The sequence below is a fragment of the Tachyglossus aculeatus genome, chromosome 11, assembly GCF_015852505.1.
Source record: "Tachyglossus aculeatus isolate mTacAcu1 chromosome 11, mTacAcu1.pri, whole genome shotgun sequence".
NCBI classification, from domain to species: domain Eukaryota; kingdom Metazoa; phylum Chordata; class Mammalia; order Monotremata; family Tachyglossidae; genus Tachyglossus; species Tachyglossus aculeatus.
The window spans coordinates 519,373-532,932 of NC_052076.1; the positions used below are offsets into that span (position 1 = coordinate 519,373).

Consider the following 13,560-nt stretch of genomic DNA (forward strand, 5'->3'; position numbering starts at 1 on the left):
TCACACTGAATTCTCCCCTTCTAGTCAGACTTGGCCCACAGCCTCCCTCCTTCCCTCCCTGGGGCCCCTCCTGCTCTGAGCTTACCCTCAGTGCGACTTACTAGCTCTTAACAATAATAATAGCAATAGTGATAATAATGATAGTACTTGTTAAGCACCTGCTATGTGCCAAGCACTGTCCTAAGCGCTGGGGTAGATGCAAGTTAATAATAATTATGGTATTTATTAAGTGCTTACTATTCATTCATCATCATCATCATCATCATCAGTCGTATTTATTGAGCGCTTACTATGTGCAGAGCACTGTACTAAGCGCTTGGGAAGTACAAATTGGCAACATATAGAGACAGTCCCTACCCAACAGTGGGCTCACAGTCTAAAATCGTATTTACTGAGCGCTTACTGTGTGCTGAGCACTGTACTAAGCGCTTGGGAAGTACAAGTCGGCAACAAATCCCCCTCATCCCCCTCTCCATCCCCCCCATCTTACCTCCTTCCCTTCCCCACAGCACCTGTATATAAGTATATATGTTTGTACATATTTATTACTCTATTTATTTTACTTGTACATATCTATTCTATTTATTTTATTTTGTTAGTATGTTTGGTTTTGTTCTCTGTCTCCCCCTTCTCGACTGTGAGCCCACTGTTGGGTAGGGACTGTCTCTATATGTTGCCAACTTGTACTTCCCAAGCACTTAGTACAGTGCTTTGCACACAGTAAGTGCTCAATAAATACGATTGATTGATATAGAGACGGTTCCTCCCCAACAACGGGCTCACAGTCTAGAAGGGAGAGACAGACAACAAAACATGTGGACAGGTGTCAGTCATTTGTCAGGCACTGTACTAAGCACTGGGGTGGATACAAGCAAATCAATTTGGATACAGTCCCTGTCTCACATGGGGCTCACAGTCTCAGTCCCCGTTTTACAGATGAGGTAACTCAGGCACAGAGGAAGTGAAGTGACTTGCCCAGGGTCACATGGTAGAAATGTGGCAGAGCTGGGATTAGAACCCAGGTCCTTCAGACTCCCAGGCCCATTCTATATCCACTAAACAACGCTGCTTCCTTAGCACCCCCACCTCCCACCGCCCCAGGTTATGTCAGGGCCCAGCCAGGAGGCACAGTGTAGCTGATCAAATGGCCCTTCTGGAATTCCAGCCACCTCCCCGCCATCTGAAATCGGGACGAGGGGTCCCCAGGAGGTCCTGCTTCTGGGCCGCAGGGAGTGGTGGGCGCATCCGCAGCAAGGAGTATCAGGGGTCGGCAGTTCAGAGCGACAGCAACTGCCGGGGTGGGAAATCATCCAGAGTGTAGGACTGCCTCCCCAGGGCTCTGCCTCCTCAGGGTCCACCCTGCCATCTTTTCAGCTGCTGGCCTCGAGCTCCAGCCTCCAGGGAGCCCCCAGGGATCCAGTGGAAGTGACCGCAGAGGCTGAAAGTCGGGAGCGGAGGGTATGGTTGCTTTAGGGGCAACAGGCATAGCGTCAGTCCCTGTCAGTTGCATCAATCAAAAGCATTTACTGAGTGGCCCAAGGACTGAATCCAGAGCACTGTACTAAGTGTTTGGGAGAGAACAATAGAATTAGTAGATGGGATCCCTGCCCTGGAGGAGCTTACAGTCTATCATGTGCAGAGTACTATATTGAGCCCAAGAGAGGAATACAATAGAGTTAGTAGATGCAATCCCTGCCCTTGGTGAAGTTACAATCTGCTGTGTGCAGAGCACTGTTGGGAGCACTGAGAAGAGTAAAATAGATTTAGTACATATGATCCACACTCTCAGGGGATTTACAGTTTACTATGTGCAGAGTGCTGTTCTGAGCTCTGGGAAGAGGACAGTAGAGTTACTAGACACGATCCCTACCTTCAGGGAGCTGACAGTAGCAGGCACAAAAATAAACTTCAGGTAGGAGGGAGCAATGTTGGAATGTGAAGATACGGATATAAGCGCTTTTGGGGTGCGTGTATGTGTGTATGCGTGTGTGTGTGTGTGAGATAGAGAGATTACCTCCAAGATTTTAGAGGTTTTTTTAGGGTATTTAAGCGCTTATTATGAACAAGGCACTGTACTAAGTTCTGGAATAGATACAAGCCTATCAAGTTGGACCCCAGTCCATATCCCACATGAGGCTCACAGTTTTAATCCCCATTTTACAGATGAGGCAACTGAGGCACAGAGAAGTCAAGTGACTTGCCCAAGATTACATAGCAGACAGGTGGCAGAGCCAGGATTCGATCCCAGGGCCTCAGACTCCCAGCCCGCACTCTTTCCACCAGGCCATGCTCCTTCTCTTAGGTGGCCCGGAAGAGTTGAAACAACACTTAGGGGACATAAATTGGAGAGACAGGAGATTCATCTAGGCAGACCTCCTGCGGCAGGGCTTCAGAGAGGGGAGAAGGGAGATCTGTGGACTGCTTTTTCCCCATCCTCTCCCTGCCTCCCTCCCCCTGTCCTCCTTCCACCTCCTTATCAGGAGAGGCCTGGAACAAAGACTTGCCAGCTCATTTGAAGCAGTTTCACAGAAGGAAAACAGTATCAATTGATCAGTCAGTCAATCAATGGTATTGAGTGCTTACTGAGTGCAGAGCACTGTACTACATACTTGGGAGTGTACAATGTAACTATAACAGAGTTGGTAGACACGATCCCTGCCCACAATGAGCTTACCGTCTAGAGGAGGAGACAGACATTAATATAAAGAAATAAATTACGGATACGAACATAAATGCTGTGGGTTAGGCCCTTCCCTGGAACCAGAGAGTTCCGGCCCTAATAGCTGGGAGAGTCACCAGATCAAGGAAAAGTGGTCTGGTGTTCGCAGCTGAACCTAAAAAGTGAATTTTATATTGGGGATTGTATGTTTGCAGTTGAAGAGCTCCCTCGTTATGCTCCAGAGAAGTTTCGAACTTCTGAACAAGACAAGCAACACGGTTGAGAGCTAGCAACCTGGACTTCTAAGACTGCCGCCCCCGAGAGGGTGAAAGGAGGATGAAGGAAGACACGTGGAAGGAAGCCGAAGGAGGAGAACTGCAGGTTGTCATAGGAACGTCTGCATTTCTTTCCACCTCCCGGTACATCTAATAAAAGATCATATCGAGTAATACTAGATCATTTCCATCACTACGGCTCTGAGAAATTCACCCCACTCCTCCTGGCGTGTCATCGGAACTGTGGATTCCTAGCGGAAGCCTGAGGTGAGCAGGTGCACCGTGGGCCCAGTGGAAAAGCCCTTTCGATGAGGCGCCATGGACCACTCTTGTTCACTGGGGGCTGAGGTTTCGGATCCGGTTCTGCCGCCAGCTTGGAACGAATTCCTTGGAAAGGGGAACCCGGCTAGTATGTATTTACAGCTGAAAGGTTCTCGGCCTCATGATCATACAGTGCCCATCCTTCGCATACACTCTTTCGTTTCCCAGGTTTACTCACTGTACGGATTTCACCGTGTGGATTTTAGGACGCATCCTCTCGGCAGCTCCGCTGTCACTGGGGGTTTGCAGGCGGGTGGCTGCGATCCTGCAGCTGCCCCATCCAGCTTGTTGGGTGGCGTGGTCTCCGAAGAGAGAGGTTTTCTCCGCAAGATGTCCATCAGAGGGGACGTTGCTGCTGGCTGGGCAGACCATCTGTTGCTCCAGGGAGATTAGATGAACAAGACCCAAAACAAGGCATGCGGCCCTTTCCCACTGAGAACCCAGGCTTTTCAAGATGGATGAGTTGCTGCACTGTCTCGTGCTCGGCTTGGGCCGAGCCCCCACGACACTGGAAAGGGGAGCTTGTGGGGGGTGGGCTCCCGGTCCTCTGGGCCCCGGAGCTCCACCGTTCCCGTCCCAGAGGGGTGGCAGGTGTTTCTGTCGGTCAGACCAAGCCAGGCCCAGGCCTCGGCCCAACAAGAAAGCCCTGCGGCCGGCTGTTCCACAGCGTGAGCATGGGCCAGCCCCGTGGACGTAATCAAAGCCAGGGTTTGCTGGGATGGGATCTTGGCTGGGCGTGGTTGTTTCCAGGATCTTTTCTCGTGTTGAAAGGGAGTCTTCTTCACTGCTTCCTTCTCAGCATTCCCCTCTTACCAGTTTGAGGTCTCCACGGGCTTCCGGCCCCCTGAGGAGGCCAGTTTGCCCCCTCCATTTCTGTGGAGACCATCTAGCCCAAGGGAGAACCACGGTCCCCGCGTTTGCTCCTGGCTGCGCGCCTGCTGGTCCGCAGACCGGAGGCCCCCAGGTCCCCGGCTTTGGGCACAGGATGTGGAATTTTTAACTAAGTGGGGGGTGGAGGTGGGGTGTTTTGTCAAAATGTTAACGAGCCAAAAGAGGGTAGGGAGCAGTTTCTCTGGCTGTTCTTATACCAGAGTGAGATGTATCGGCAATGACCTAAGTAGTTTTGTATAAATCGAGAGGTATTTGTGTATGCAAAATGAAGGCTACTCAATCGTCGGGCCATTTCTGTAAAGTCCGCGTCAATAAACGCACTGAAGTTGTGAGTGGAGTTTCGGAGTCACGCGTGGTCTCTGGGTGCCCCGCACCCCCCGAGCTCCGGGGTTGGGGGGTGGGGGTGGGGGCAGGGGGTAGCTCCCGTGCAGGCCCGCCCGCCGCCGCGCGTCCTCGGGGCGGTGGAGTCGGCCGGGCCCCGCCCCTGCTGGGGCCCCGGAGGAGGCGGGGCCGGCGGCGGGCCGCGGGGAGGAGGGGCGGACCGCGGAAGTCCCGCACCTGCTCCTCGCCGGGGAGGGCCGGGCGGGGCGGGCCCGGCCCGGAGACACGGAAGTGCGGGCAGCCTGGGCTGGCTCGGCCGGTGCCCGGCCCGACCTTCCCGGGCAGCAAGAAGCCCCTCTCCCCCTGGGGTCCCCCTCTCCGCCCGGGAGCGGCGCAGGCTAAGGGGAGGCAGCGGGAGCTTTCCGGAGGGAATCCCCCAAGGGACCGCCCCGACACCCCCGCTTCATTCTCTCTCGCCCTCGCCCCGCCACAGACCGGCCGCCCTCCAACGCCCCCAAACTCCCCGCCCCAGTTACTCTCCAACTTCCTCCAACCACCCCGACTCCTCCTCACCCACCCTCCAACTGCCCCGTCCCGCCCCCTTCAAGCCCCTTTATCACCCGGTTCGTTGCCCCTCCTCCCCGTCCCCGCCCCCCGCCCCTCCCCGAGGTGTGTGGGCCCGGGAGGGGAGGGGAGGGGAGGGGAGGGGGGTGGGCGGGGCCGGTGTCAGGTTAGCGGGCGCTCCTAGGAGGCTGCGGTCCCGGCCCCCCACCCCCCCCCGCCGGCCCCGGCCCTCCCGGCGGCGGGACTTGGCGGGCCATGGCCCAGAAGGGGGGGCGGCGGCGGCGGCGGCGGCGGCGAGCGGAGGATCCGGCCCTGGAGCCGCTGTGCTGCTGCGAGTACATCGGCCGGGACGGGGCAAGGAGCCACGTGGCCGCCTGCATCTGCGACTGCCAGGAGCTGGACGACGGCTGCGACAGGTAGCGCGGCCCGGGGCAGGACCCCTTAGCCGGGGCCTTTCCCCGCCCCGGACCGGCCGGCCGGCCGGACTCCCGTTCGGACGGCCGGAGCCCTACCCGGGACGGGGAGGATTTGCCCCCACTGACCTATCCAAGTTGACCCCGAGCCCAGCTCTCCGGGGGCATCCCTGGCCACCATCACTTCCCTGCTCCGGAGCCGTCCGTCCCAGAGGAAACCGGGCAAGGAGCCTCCGGGAGGGAGACCCCGGGCCCTGCTGCCGTCCTTGCCGGGCCGGCCTCAGAGAGGCTGCCTGCCCCCGGACCCCCTGCCCCCTATCCGCCTCCTCAACCGCTCAGCTCCCGCCAACGGGAGAGTAGGGCGGGGGAGAGCCCGGCCCGGGGCCGCTGCCCGCCAGCGAGGGCGGGAGGCGGACAGACAGACAGGCAGGCAGGCAGGTACAGCCTGGCCATCCTTCCACAAAGACAGGCCAGCCAGAACTCGGGGACCCGAGCGGCTGTGGACCGGAGCGGAGTGAGGGGCGCCCCCCACTTTCCCGCCGCGGCCCACCCTTCCTCCCTCCTAGGGGAGGTGGTGAGCTGCACCCGTCGCCTCGCTGCCAACCGAGTGGGTTTTCCTGGTGTTGGTGGTGTGCCCACGGTTGGCTGAGAGCAGGTGGTTGCAGAGCACAGGCATCCACCCCACCTGCTCCCAGGAACAAGGCCGTGGCCCCGGGGGGGAGCGGGGGACTTTGCCCTCTGTCCACAACGTGGCCCGAGTTTGGGCTCCAGAGGGGGAAAAGGGGGCGCAGGGGGTTGATGGAAGGGACATGGGTAGCGGCGGGTTGGGAAGCAGCAACCCGAGGGACGACTTGCCCTTCCCCTCCCCTGACCCTCTGGGGCTCTGGAGGGGCTGCCCCCAGAGGCGACTGGCTAGCTAGCGTTTTGAGTGCTTGGTGTGGGGTCTCAGGAGCTGGCTGACTTGGGCTCCCGGAGACGGTGCGACCCCCGAGGAGCCTGGCGTGGGGCAGAAGCAGTAGCCTGGGGCAACCCCTTGGCCTGGTGCTCAGGTCCTGCCCCGAAGCGAGGCAGGGATGTGGTCAGACCACAGGCTTAGGGCCCAAGCGTGGGGTCACACTGTCTGGGGGACTTGCTGGCCAGGCACCCCAGACCGGCGCAGCCGCTGTGACTGCGCTGTCCTGTGTGCGTTCAATCTCAACAGGTGGATTTCGGGCAAACCCTTGGCTCCTGGGGCGTTTGAGAGAATTCTGGACACCATCTCTGACCGCTGTCGCATCCCCTGGCTTAGAGGGGCCCGAAAGGTGGACATCAGCATCCTCCCTCCCCTCGTCCTTCTGCCCGCCCTCCTCCACGTGGCAGCATGGCACCTGCTGCTGGGGGTCGTGATTCTGGCCTCGCTGCCCGCGCTGACTCTGTGGTACTACTACCTCACTCACAGGAGGGGAGACCAGACCCTCTTCTTCCTCAGCCTAGGCCTCTTCTCTTTGGGCTACATGTACTATACATTCCTCCGCGAAGTGGCCCCCAGGGGCCGTGTGGGGCCGGCCCAGCTGGCCACGCTCACCTGTGGGCTGGGCCTGACCCTGTTGGCCCTCCGCCGGGCCAAGGAGGATCCCGGTTACCTCAGGCGGCCGGGGGACGGGGCTGCAGGGCCGGAGTCCCCCAACGGCCGGCTGGTGCTGGCCAGGCTGGAGTCACGAGAGGACTGGTGCACCCAGTGCCGACTGGTCAGGCCGGCCCGGGCCGGGCACTGTCGCCTGTGTCAGCTGTGTGTGCGGAGGATGGACCATCACTGTGTCTGGTAGGTGTCGGCCGGGGGCTACCGCTGAACCGCGAGGGGGCCACAGGAGGGCACGGTCTTCCCCAGCTTGGGCCGTGGTCTTCCCCCTTCAGATAGTTGCAACCCCAGTGCTCCTTCCAGAGGGTCATATCTAGCTCCCCAGCCAGCCCTGATGCTCCTTGGACTGAGTCTGCCCCTGCTACTGCCTCGCTCTGGATGACCCCTGGGACTTGCTGTTGGGGCTGAGGGGAGAGACTCTGGCTGTCTTGGTCTCCCCCCAACCCCCTCCACGGCTGCCCCTTTAACCGCCAACTCCCAGTATCTCGCGACGTGGCCGGTGGACAGAAGTCTCCGGTGGTGACGATTCTTCCCCACGCCACATTCCCTGCGATCTGCCTGCTTGCATCTGAGTGGCACCTGGGAAAGGGGAGAGATGCGATTCCAAGTGGTCTGTGCCTTCCCTGTCCAGAACCGTGACCGCAGGAGCCGGGTCCACCTGTGCTGATGCAGGCTCCCACCCTGTGAGGAGGTCTGACACTTAGGGTGTCAGCCATTTAGAGCCCTGGACTTACCCTTTTGCTTTCCTTTTGAGGATCAACAACTGCGTGGGAGAATCCAATCACCGGGCCTTCCTCCTCGCCCTCTCGCTCTTCCTGCTCACCTCCGGCTATGGGATAGCCCTGACTCTGGGCACCATCTGTCCTGAGAGGAGCATCTTCACGGCTCTGTTCTACTGCCCTGGTGTCTACGCAACCTCCAGGTAAGAGCTCAGTGTGGGTCGGTGGCGGGCAGGGAGTTGCGGGGGCATGGATGGCTGACAGCAGTGACTCCGAGATTAGCTGTTCCTGTCATCCGAGCCTGAGGAGACAGTAAGCTTCTTTCTGTCCGCTGACTTCTCCCTTGCTGAGGGAGCTGGCCCAGGCCCTGCTGTCTGCCTTTGGCCATGAATCGTGAATCCTTGGCTTTTCCCCACTCGGCAGTAGCTGAATGGTCGAGTTGGGCCTGGCCCTTCCCGCCTGGGTCTGTGCCTGCTCCAGGGGAGGTAAGTCTCCTGAACCAGGCCCCAAGAGCCCCGTGCTGGACAAGGACAGGTTTTGCTCAGCCGAGCAAATTTTCCAAAATGGAGGAGATTATTGCAGTTTACTCTGTGATCTGGGTCAGCTCTTGGAACATAATATCAGGCAAAGCAAAATTCTAGTTGAGTTTTCAGTGTTGGGACCGCCCCCTCTCCCCCCCTACCCCCCACTATCCTTTAGTGTTCCGATTAAGTAATGGTCCCAGGATCCCCCACTGGCCAAGTGTCAATCCTTCCGCCGCGCCGAAGGAGGCCACGATATCCCGGGCCCTCTTCTTTCCTGTCAAACTCATCCTCGCCTGCTGCTGTAACTCTGTCTCCTCCTTGACTCAGCAACGTTATTTCTCCTTCCTTGCTGACTCCTGTGCGCACTCCTGGCCTTCTCTCTTCCAGGCTTTTCACGCCCTTCTGAAGCCCCCCAAACGAAAACAACCCCCTTCTCTAATCCCCAATTTAAGGCCAAGCAGAAATCAACAGACACAAACTCTTTTGTTGACAAAATTGAAACCGTCAGAGGTGACCTCCCAGAAATCTCCCACTAACATCCCCAGCTTCCACCTACCTCCTCACCCCTGCTCTCGGGCTGCACAGAATGGCCTAATGGCTAGAGCTTAGGCTCGGAAGTCCGAGGATATGCGTTCTAATCGTGGCTCCACCTCTTGTCTGCTGGGTGATCTTGGGTAAGTCACTTAAATTCTCTGTGCCTTAGTTACCTCATCTGTAAAATGAGGATTAAAACTGTGAGCCCCACGAGGGACAACCTGATTACCTTGTATCTACCCCAGCGCTTAGAACAGTGCTTGGAACATAGTAAGCGCTTAACAAGTGCCATCATTATTCATTATTATTATTACTTTTAGCACACAATAAGCACTTAATACCATAATTATTATTACTAGATCTCCTGCCTGCCGCACTTCACTCTGCTGCTCAGATTACTTTTCCGAAAAACTGTGCTGCACATGTCTCCCCAGTCTTTGAAAACTTCCAGTGGTTGCCCAGCCCCTTCTACCTCCAACAGAAACTCTTGTCTGTCGGCTTTAAGACGCTCCATCAGCTTTCTCCCCCCTATTTATCCTCACTCTTCTCCTGCCACACCCCAGCTCACACTTTGCCCCTCTCAAGCCAACCTACTCGCTGCCTCGTTCTTATCTTTCTGGCTGCCAGTCTCTTGCTCGTGACTGCCCTCCTGCCTGGAACCCCTTCCCCTCTCACGTCTGGCAGGCCTTCACAGCCCCCTGGAGATCACCTCCTCCAGGAGGCCTTCCCTGACTAATCCCTCATCTCCCCACCCAGTTACCACACCAGCCCTCCAGCACCCATCACCTGAGCGCTCAAGTCCTTCCCTCACCCCTACCCCTCCCGCCACAGTCATGTACTCATCTTCATCCTGGATTGCTGTCTTCTCCCTGTGATTTATTTTTGTGTCTGCCTCCCCCACTAGGCTGCCCGCTCCTTGAGGGCAGGGATGGTATCTACTAACTGTCCCGTCCTTTCCCCAGCGTTCAGTGCAGCACCATGCTCCCCGCAGGCGCTCGGGGGCTTCCGTTGATTGACGGACTGATTCCCTGTGTCTCCGTCAGCTCGGCCCTATCCTTCACATGCTCGTGGTACTGTGCGATCATCACGGCAGGCATGGGCTACATCTTCCTGATCCAGCTGATCAACATCAGCTGCAACGTGACCGAGAGGGAAGCTGGGCGGGCCCTGCGAGGCCAAACCGGCCGCCGGCTGCTCTGCGGGCTTGGCGTGGACCCCGGCCAGTACAACAGGGGATTCCTGAGCAACTGGCGCCACTTCTGCACTCTGGGTGCCCCCCCACGTCCCCTGCCCTCCGAGGACGTGGTCTGAAGGGAGCACCATTTCTTCCCCCTGCTTTGGGGCCTCGCTTTGGGCCCAGGAGCTGGAGGGAAGGTTGAGGCAGAGATACGACTCTGGGCCTGGCGGCGGGGAAAGCGGGGCGGATCCTGGGCCAGGTGCCCCCCCTCCCCACTACAAAGGACCAGGACCAGACGAAGTCACCGTCCTTCAGCAGATGAGATGCCTGCGGAGCCTCGGCTCCCGGATCCAAAACAGGAGTCTGGGCTTGACTGTGTCAGGGTCGAAAGCGGTAGCCAGTGGATGTACTGGGCCTGTTGTGGGCCTGCCTCACTACACTGGGGGAATTTTCTTCTCTCTACGCCCTGGGTGTGAACCTGCTGAGCAGCAGGGTCAGGGACTAGCTGGACTAGTCTGTGACCTCAAACTCCCGGCCCCTGGGAGGCGGATGGGATGGGGGTAGGAGCCTCTGGGGACAATCAGAAGATCCCTGGCCAGGTAAATATTGTTCTGGTCAGTTAGCGGGAATGTGTTAATTGGCCTTTCGGGAGTAGCTATAAGTCAGGATGTGTGCACAGGGAATATTGTTGTTGTTTTTACTTAATAGTACTGTTACGCGTGTACTGTGTGCCAGGCACTGTACTAAGTGCTAGGGTAGATACAAGCTAATCAGGTTGGACACGCGGTCCGGTTTCCACGTGGGCTCTCAGTCTTAATTCCCATTTTACAGATGAGGTAACTGAGGCCCAGAGATGTGAAGTGACTTGTCCAAGGTTACATAGCAGACAAGTGGTGGAGCTGGGATTAGAACCTGGTCCTTCTGACTCCCAGACTTGTGCTCTTTCCACTAGGCCATGCTGCTTATCTGTTTACTAGTTCCTGCCTGTCTATTTCAGTGCCTTTGTTGTTGGCCCCGTTGGGGCTCTTAGGGTCCTTTCCTCTCCTCATAGTTGTCAAGCTGCAGTGCTGGCACTCCACTTGGATGTTGAGGTTGTGGGGGTGGACGGTCATCATTTGTGCCCCATTGGACCATCGGGGGGGGAGGTGTGTGTGTGTGTGTGTGTGTGTGAGAGAGAGAGAGAAAGAGAGAGAGAGAGACACCACTATTGCCACAGAAACCCCTTGGGACAATCAGTTTTCTCATATTCCCCAGGCTGTGCCAGAGGGAAGAGGGGCCTAGTTGGTCCATCACCGCCAGGGCTTTCCACTGTCCCATGGTCCAGTGACCTTTCGCACCACCCGTATGTCCCAATGGGAGTTTCTTCAGCTGCTCTGCTGGGAGTGCTCAGGGAGGTTCAAACCCTGTGGCGCCTCACTACTGGGCCCATCTATGTTCTCAACTCTGGAGTTCACATATGGCTCAAGGGGTTCTCCTTGTTCAGAGTCCCTGGAGGAAAGGGCCCGTGTGTTGATGAGTCCTCTAACTGACCAGCCAGTAGGAACCTGGGGGCCATGGAGTGACTGGTCTGTGTAGCTCCACTGGTCAGTGGGCGGTCAGAGTCCCAGAGCCTCCTTTTAACCTACTGTTCCCACCTCATGTAGTGCCAGAGCTCCCAGGAAGTGGCACCCCCCCTGCATCCCCCGGCCCTTCCCCCATCTCTCCCTGACTGTGGGAGTGAGAATGGGTGGGGTTAGGGGTGTGTGTTAGATTTTACTCTCCCGAGTGCTTAGTACAGTGCTTTGCACACAGTAAGCACTAAATAAATACGATTGGATGAATGAATGTGTTGATCCTGCAGGGGAGGGCTAGAGCTGGCTGGGGTGCAGGAGAAAGGTGGTGGGGGTGCCTGCTGGGTTGCTTGTAAGGTAGGAGTATGTGACCAGCCTCCTCTCCCTGAGCCACCTCACTCCTCTGTCCTGTCCTGTGGACATTCAGGGCTGGTGGGCGTCCAGTGACTCCAGATGATGATGATGGTATTTGTTAAGCGCTTACTATGTGCAAAGCACTGTTCTAAGTGCTGGGGAGGTTACAAGGTGATCATTTCAGGGAAAGCAGAAAACCCACTAGCACCAGGGCCTGGGGGTTGGGCCAGAGGTCCCCAGTGGACACAAGCATGGCTGATGCTTCCGGAGGGGCAGCATGCCACCAGAGGCGTGACCCCATGGCCTGGGTGGCCTAACCAGCCCCATTGCCGGCCCATTGGGCTAACTTGAGGAGCCCTACCACCCCCACTGCCACCCGCTTTCTCTCTCAAGTCTGACTGGACTCCACCTTGGCCCTGGCCCAGGAGAGAGAGTTCCTTCTTCCCCACAAGGCCTGGACCGGCTCGGGGAGCGGTGTCGCCCCCGCCGGGAAGCTTCTCTCCCACACTGGGCCATCTGCTCACATCCGCAGCTCACTGGGAGCTGACATCTCTCCAGCAGCTCTGCTCTGTGGCAGAGGAGTGTGGGGTCCAGAAACAGGCTGTTTCTTTAAGGTTCACAGGGGGTTTTGGCAGGGTTGAGGGCTGGGAGAACAAACAACCTCAAGGGCTAGCCACCAAACCGGCTGCTGGCTTAGGGCACGGTGGGCCAGGGGACCTGGTGAAGGCGGAAGGCTGGTGCAGTAGTTGTAGGTGGTGCCTTTGTTTTGTGGCGCCAGTTGCTGTAGGTGAGAGCAGGGGTAGGGGGTGTGGGGCTGGGGAGTGAAACCTCAAGGATGCTAAGTGCTCTGCTGAGGTTGGTGAGGGGCGGTTGCTGTGCTGTCTCAGTTAAAAGGCCTAGGGCTCTGGAGTCTTGGTGTGAAAAGGGGGTATTTTTCTGGGCCCCTCCCTCCCTCCCTGCCCCTGGAACCTTGACTTCAACAGTTGGGTGGGACAGCCCATACCTCTCCACCCCACCCAACCCCAAGTATGTACGTACTTACACACACAGTCTCTCTCTATCTCTCTGTCTCCTGCCCTCTATCCACACAGATGGCCAAGGCCCTGGGCTTAGCCTCCCCTTACTCTCCCTGTACGGACTGTGCCTCATTTGCTTCCTTCAGGGTTAACACCCTTTGCTTGATTTTCTGTAAAGTGAATGTGATGTTATGATAAGAGTTTAAATGGAAAATAAAGCCTCCCATAAAGACATCACCTTAGATTTTCTTGGCCAAGGACGGGTATTAAATGCTAATACCCAAGCGCGCACGCGTGTGTGTGTTCGTGTTCCCTGCTGCCTTTGATAGAAGAAACAAACAGGGGAGACGCAGGGTGTGTGTGTTGTGGAGGTGGCAGGGAGAAAGCCAAGCATGTTGGGAAGAAAGAGGGCGTGGGGCCTCACAGATGCCTGACAACTCTAGCCCACCAGAGGATGTCTCGTGGGCACTGCAGCCTCTGCCATCGGGGCGATGGTGTCTTTGGCTGGTTTGAGACCCCCACCCCCACCCCGCACCTCTCATGGGGCTGAGGGCCTCCCCTCCTGGACACTGGTGTTTCTTACGAGCTGCAACAAGGATGGGGGCACTGCAAGCTTTCCATCCC

General features: G+C 57.5%; 2 protein-coding genes across 3 annotated transcripts in view; both read left to right on the forward strand.

Annotated features, from left to right (window-relative positions):
- The window catches only part of GRAMD1C (GRAM domain containing 1C), a 59,112-nt gene extending 54,629 nt beyond the window's left edge, over window positions 1–4,483 (forward strand). Inside the window, 1 exon segment of the mRNA XM_038754117.1 lies at window positions 2,875–4,483. Within this exon segment, the coding sequence (XP_038610045.1) occupies window positions 2,875–2,949 (75 nt within the window). The 3' untranslated portion in view covers window positions 2,950–4,483.
- Window positions 4,484–5,286: 803 nt separating this feature from the next.
- On the forward strand, window positions 5,287–10,764 carry ZDHHC23 (zinc finger DHHC-type palmitoyltransferase 23). 2 transcript variants are annotated; one of them, XM_038754391.1, is made up of 4 exons: window positions 5,287–5,447; window positions 6,646–7,245; window positions 7,817–7,984; window positions 9,802–10,764. In XM_038754391.1, the coding sequence occupies exons 1-4, from the start codon at window positions 5,287–5,289 to the stop codon at window positions 10,148–10,150; spliced, it is 1,278 nt and encodes a 425-aa protein (XP_038610319.1). In that variant the 3' UTR covers window positions 10,151–10,764. The 2 variants fall into 2 exon arrangements, with proteins under 2 accessions (XP_038610319.1, XP_038610320.1); XM_038754392.1 differs by having other exon boundaries at window positions 9,883–10,764.
- Window positions 10,765–13,560: the final 2,796 nt, after the last annotated feature.

What these genes read in the sequence shown, in the direction of transcription:
- ZDHHC23 (XM_038754391.1), top strand. Translation starts at nt 5,287, where the DNA reads ATGGCCCAGAAGGGGGGGCGGCGGCGGCGGCGGCGGCGGCGAGCGGAG. An exon ending in CTGGACGACGGCTGCGACAG is followed by an intron (nt 5,448 to 6,645) that starts GTAGCGCGGCCC and finishes CAATCTCAACAG; the next exon opens with GTGGATTTCGGGCAAACCCT. An exon ending in ATGGACCATCACTGTGTCTG is followed by an intron (nt 7,246 to 7,816) that starts GTAGGTGTCGGC and finishes TTTCCTTTTGAG; the next exon opens with GATCAACAACTGCGTGGGAG.